Here is a 4,602-nt window from a genome sequence, read left to right on the forward strand (position 1 = left end):
CTCCTGCCTAACAGTAAGCTAATAGAACACCCTAACGCTTTCCCTGACCAGCAGCAGCTCTCTCCCTAGCGGCATCCAGACACAGAATGATCCGAGCAGCGCGGGCAGCGGCTAGTCTATCCCAGGGTCACCTGATCTGGCCAGCCAACCACTGCTATCGACGTGTAAGGGTACCACGTCATGCTGGGTGGAGTGCAGAGTCTCCTGGCTTGTGATTGACTCTGTTTCTGGCCGCCAAAAAGCAAAACGGCGGGAGCTGCCATTTTCTCGAGCGGGCGAAGTATTCGTCCGAGCAACGAGCAGTTTCGAGTACGCTAATGCTCGAACGAGCATCAAGCTCGGACGAGCATGTTCGCTCATCTCTAATTGTAAGCTCTTTAGATAAGCAAAACAAGTCTACTGTTGCGCAATACCTAGCAAAACAAAGCCATTGTATACATCATAATAACTTTTATTATTTCCTGTATGATTATATAACATCTCTTGTTGGTTGAACCCAATGTACTTTTTGTAAAGCTTTATTCAGTATACAAAATGTTGCAAAACTATATACACATAAGTGAGAAACAATAAGAAAAACAAAAGAATAATTCTGGAAATAAATTGACTCATTCATTCAAATACATACTTTTTAACTTTTAATAAATATCTAATAAGCTTATAAGTCTGTCTACAGTCATAATAATTATAAAAGGGTGTTATTGAGTCTATAACTACCAAGTTCTTCTTGTACTTAATGGGTTAGAGATTAAAATGTCTGTAAATACTTAAAATATTCAGATGAAAACTATGGTCAGTACGGAGGTTCCGGAATTAGATAGAAAAAGCTAATATTTCCTCCTCCGAAAAGTTTAAATCCCCACAACAGTGGTACATGCAAGCTATATTTAATGAAGTGTTGGTGAAGTATAGTTTATTAAAAGACATCCAAAGAGATTTAGGCAAAAAACTGTCAAATAAACATATTTTATCAATGTCCACAAGATCAGTGGCATGGAACTGCGCTAATTTAATGTCTTTGCATCTCATCAGTGTAGTGTAGGGAATTGGTATAGGTGATTGAGAGGTGTTTGACTAAGGTCAGGGTTATGGTCCCTATTGGACCATCAATGGATGCAAGTCTCCAAGTGTCTAACTTTTGAGAATGATACAAATGTAAATTTTTACAAATTCTACTACATCAGGTTTTATAATGGCAATTTGCATATACTCCAGAATGTTATAAAGAGTGATCAGATTAACAGCAATTAATTGCAAAGTCAATATTTGCCCAGAAAATGAACTTTTTCCCCCAAAACACATTTCAACTTCATTGCAGGCCTGCCTAAAAAAAGCAGCTAACATGGTGTCAGTGATGGCTCCAGTAACACAGTTGTGGGTGTTGATGAGGACAAGGCAGGAGATCAAACTGGCATCTTTGTTTCTCTTCTGTTAACCATGGTTATCTCTAAAGAGTATCACAGCTAGAAAGATTGCACCTCAGTCACCAATCTATCGCATCATCAAGTAATTCAAGGAGAGAGGTTCCATTGTTACCAAAAAGGCTCAAGGGCCCAAGAAAGACCAGCAAGCACCAAGACCGTCTCTTAAAAGTTTCGTGATTGGGCTCCCAGCAGTGCAGAGCTTGCTCAGGAATGGCAGCAGGCAGGTGTGAGGCATCTGCACGCACTGTGAGACTGTGGAGACTTGGAGCAAGGCCTGGTGTCAAGGAGGGCAGCAAAGAAGCCACTTCTCTCCAGGAAAAACATCAGGGACAGACTGATATTCTGCAAAAGGTACAGGGAGTGGACTGCTGATGAATCTGGAAAACAGCTTGTTGGGAGAAGACAAGGTGAGGGATGCCACCAGTCTTGTCTCATGCCAACTGTAAAGCCTCCTGCAACCATTCATGTGTGGGGCGGCTTCGCAGCCAAGGGAATCAGCTCTCTCACAGTTTTTCCTGAAAGCACATCCATGAATAAAGAATGGGACCAGAATGTCCTCCAAGAGCAGTTTGGTGATAACAATGCCTTCTCCAGCATGATGGAGCACCTGCCATAAAGCAAAGGGGAGAACTAAATGGCTCAGGGAACAAAACATAGAGATTTTGGGTCCATGGCCTGGAAACTCCCCAGATCTTATCCCATTGAGAACTTGTGGTCAATCATCAGGAGACGGGTGGACAAACAAAAACCAACAAATTGTGACACAATGCAGCAGTGATTGTGCAGGAATGGACGGCTATCAGTCAGGATCTGGTCCAGAAGGTGAGTGAGAGCTGCCAGGGAGAATTGCAGAGGTCCTGAAGAAGAAGGGTCAGCACTGCACACACTTACTCACTGCAGTAACTCCTTCTCACTGACAATAAAAGCTTTTGTTACTCATAATATGATTGCACTTGTATTTCTGTATGTGATAAAAACATCTGACAAACCAGAGGGACACATCATGTGACAATATAAGATTTGTGTCATTCTCAAAACTTATGGCCGTGACCATACAAAGTGGCCTTAATTGGTAAAGTCTCAAGGAGAGCTCCTGACCCTAATCAAAAGCCTGTCACTCATCTAAACCAGTTCCCTACACTGTGCTGATGAAATGGAAAGTCACTGAAACAGCGCTGTCTACAGTTGGGAATCTGTTCTTTCTGGAATAGATATACTGGTTTGGCTTTAATCCCTCATCATGCCATCAGGCTTCTTGAAAGACATGCTTGAAATTAAGGGGGCTGCCTTAAAAGGTAGCCAAAACAGGCAATGTTTTTCCCCCAGAGGAGCATTGATGTTGGTAAGTCTCCACACGCCCAGAAAGCAGCTATAATTGGTAATGTCTCCATAAGGAGAGCTCTTACTTCCCGACCCAAGATATGAAATGGTAAGAAATGTCAAAATTAGAACCAAAGAAAATACAAACCCTGGTTAGAAACTGCTCTGATGACGAGGACCTGAAATAAAAAAAGTTTTACCGGAGGTTTGCTTTATCTTCATATTCATTGATAATAATGCTCTCAAACCTTAACCATAAAAGATGAGTTGCTAAATTTGTCAAGAAATTGTGAAGAAATAGTGATCTGTCTGCTTTGGAATATTTCGGTTTCCGAAATAAAGCTCTAATATGAGGATTGAGAAAATCATCCATATTTGATGAGAAGGACTCTGACTGGAACCCAGTTGAAATGTTCAAATCCCTGGTTGATCCTGATGGCCCAAAAAGTAGTTTAAACCCAATTGATGGAAAGTTCCTAACACCCTTTGAACAATCCACTAGTTGCAATACCAAAGGAATGTTCCATTTCCAGTGACTCTCTATCTAGTGACTGATAACAGATACAGTTTTAGAATGCTTCTTTATATTAGTCACCTTTGACCAAAATTCAATTTTTGGTAAATAATGCATAACTCTAACCTGTAAGGCATGTGTACGGACTCCGTATATCAATGGGTTACACAATGGTGGAACAATAAGAGGAATAAGAGAGAGGATAACATGGATGAAAAGCGGGAGATTAACATTGTCCAACCTGTATCTAATGAATATAAAAAAGAAGCCAACTAGGTAGATGGAGAAGTTGAGTAGATGGGTGACCAGGGTGTGGACAGCTTTCTGGCGATATTCTCCTGAGATCTTCAAGCAGACAAAACATATCTGCATATAGGAGAACAGGGTGATAAATATGGTGACACATAAGTAGACGGCAACCATGGAAGCAGAGTAAAGTCGACTGATAGAAGAGTCCACACAGGAGAGGGCAACCAGAGACATATTGTCACAAAATAAATAGTTAATTTTGTTTCCACAAAGAGGAAGCTTCCATGTGAGGAGCAGGGCTGTGAGGATAAGTAAGAAGGTCACTATTAATGATCCAACACTGAGGGTGATGACCTTCTCATTGGTGATCAAGGTACCATAACGAAGCGGGTGACAAACGGCCACATACCGGTCATACGCCATTATGGTGATAGTGCTCAATTCATAGAAAGCAAATAACATAAGGCACATAGCTTGAGCGATGCAGTTACCATGAGTGATGGTCGTGGATGAGGTGATGAGATCAACTATTAACTTTGGGAAAAATGAAGTACTACCTAAAATTCCATTGAGGACCAGATTACTGATGAGGATGTACATAGGTTCATGTAACCTTGTATCTGAGAATATGACAACCACAATAATAATACTTAAGAATAAAATGAATAAATATAGGACAATAGACAGGGCACAGTACAGATACTTGAGTCTTTCCATCTCCACAAGTCCCAGGAGGACCAGATTTTTGCTGACGTTGAATGCATTTTCCATGTTTCCTTCCTCTTTCCAAACCGGAGATGTTTACACATAGGATCCTGAATATAAGAAATGAGATATCTATCATAGGCCATTATTGGAAAACATCTTCTACTCAAGACAAAACCACCATTCCACCTAAAGTCATCTGGATGATGTACTGTATCTTAGTATGTTATGTTATGGCTCAGGTTTTAAGAGATAATTTTGCAGAAAATAATAGACAGTAATGTTCTGACTTCCATCTTTGGGCAGATGGTAACACCTTCATAAAAGCCAACTGGGGAGGCCTTGGTGGACGTAAGCTTGGGCTTGACCATAAGGTGAAGATTGAGAGAC

At 40.9% G+C, this 4,602-nt stretch overlaps 1 protein-coding gene across 1 annotated transcript; it reads right to left on the minus strand.

The window, feature by feature from the left end:
• Positions 1–3,288: 3,288 nt before the first annotated feature.
• Positions 3,289–4,278, minus strand: LOC140116999 (olfactory receptor 2A25-like). The gene has a single exon (XM_072133429.1). The coding sequence runs from the start codon at positions 4,276–4,278 to the stop codon at positions 3,289–3,291; it is 990 nt and encodes a 329-aa protein (XP_071989530.1).
• Positions 4,279–4,602: the final 324 nt, after the last annotated feature.

Source organism: Engystomops pustulosus, chromosome 2, assembly GCF_040894005.1.
Source record: "Engystomops pustulosus chromosome 2, aEngPut4.maternal, whole genome shotgun sequence".
In the NCBI taxonomy this organism is placed as follows: domain Eukaryota; kingdom Metazoa; phylum Chordata; class Amphibia; order Anura; family Leptodactylidae; genus Engystomops; species Engystomops pustulosus.

What these genes read in the sequence shown, in the direction of transcription:
- LOC140116999 (XM_072133429.1), bottom strand. Translation starts at nt 4,278, where the DNA reads ATGGAAAATGCATTCAACGTCAGCAAAAATCTGGTCCTCCTGGGACTT.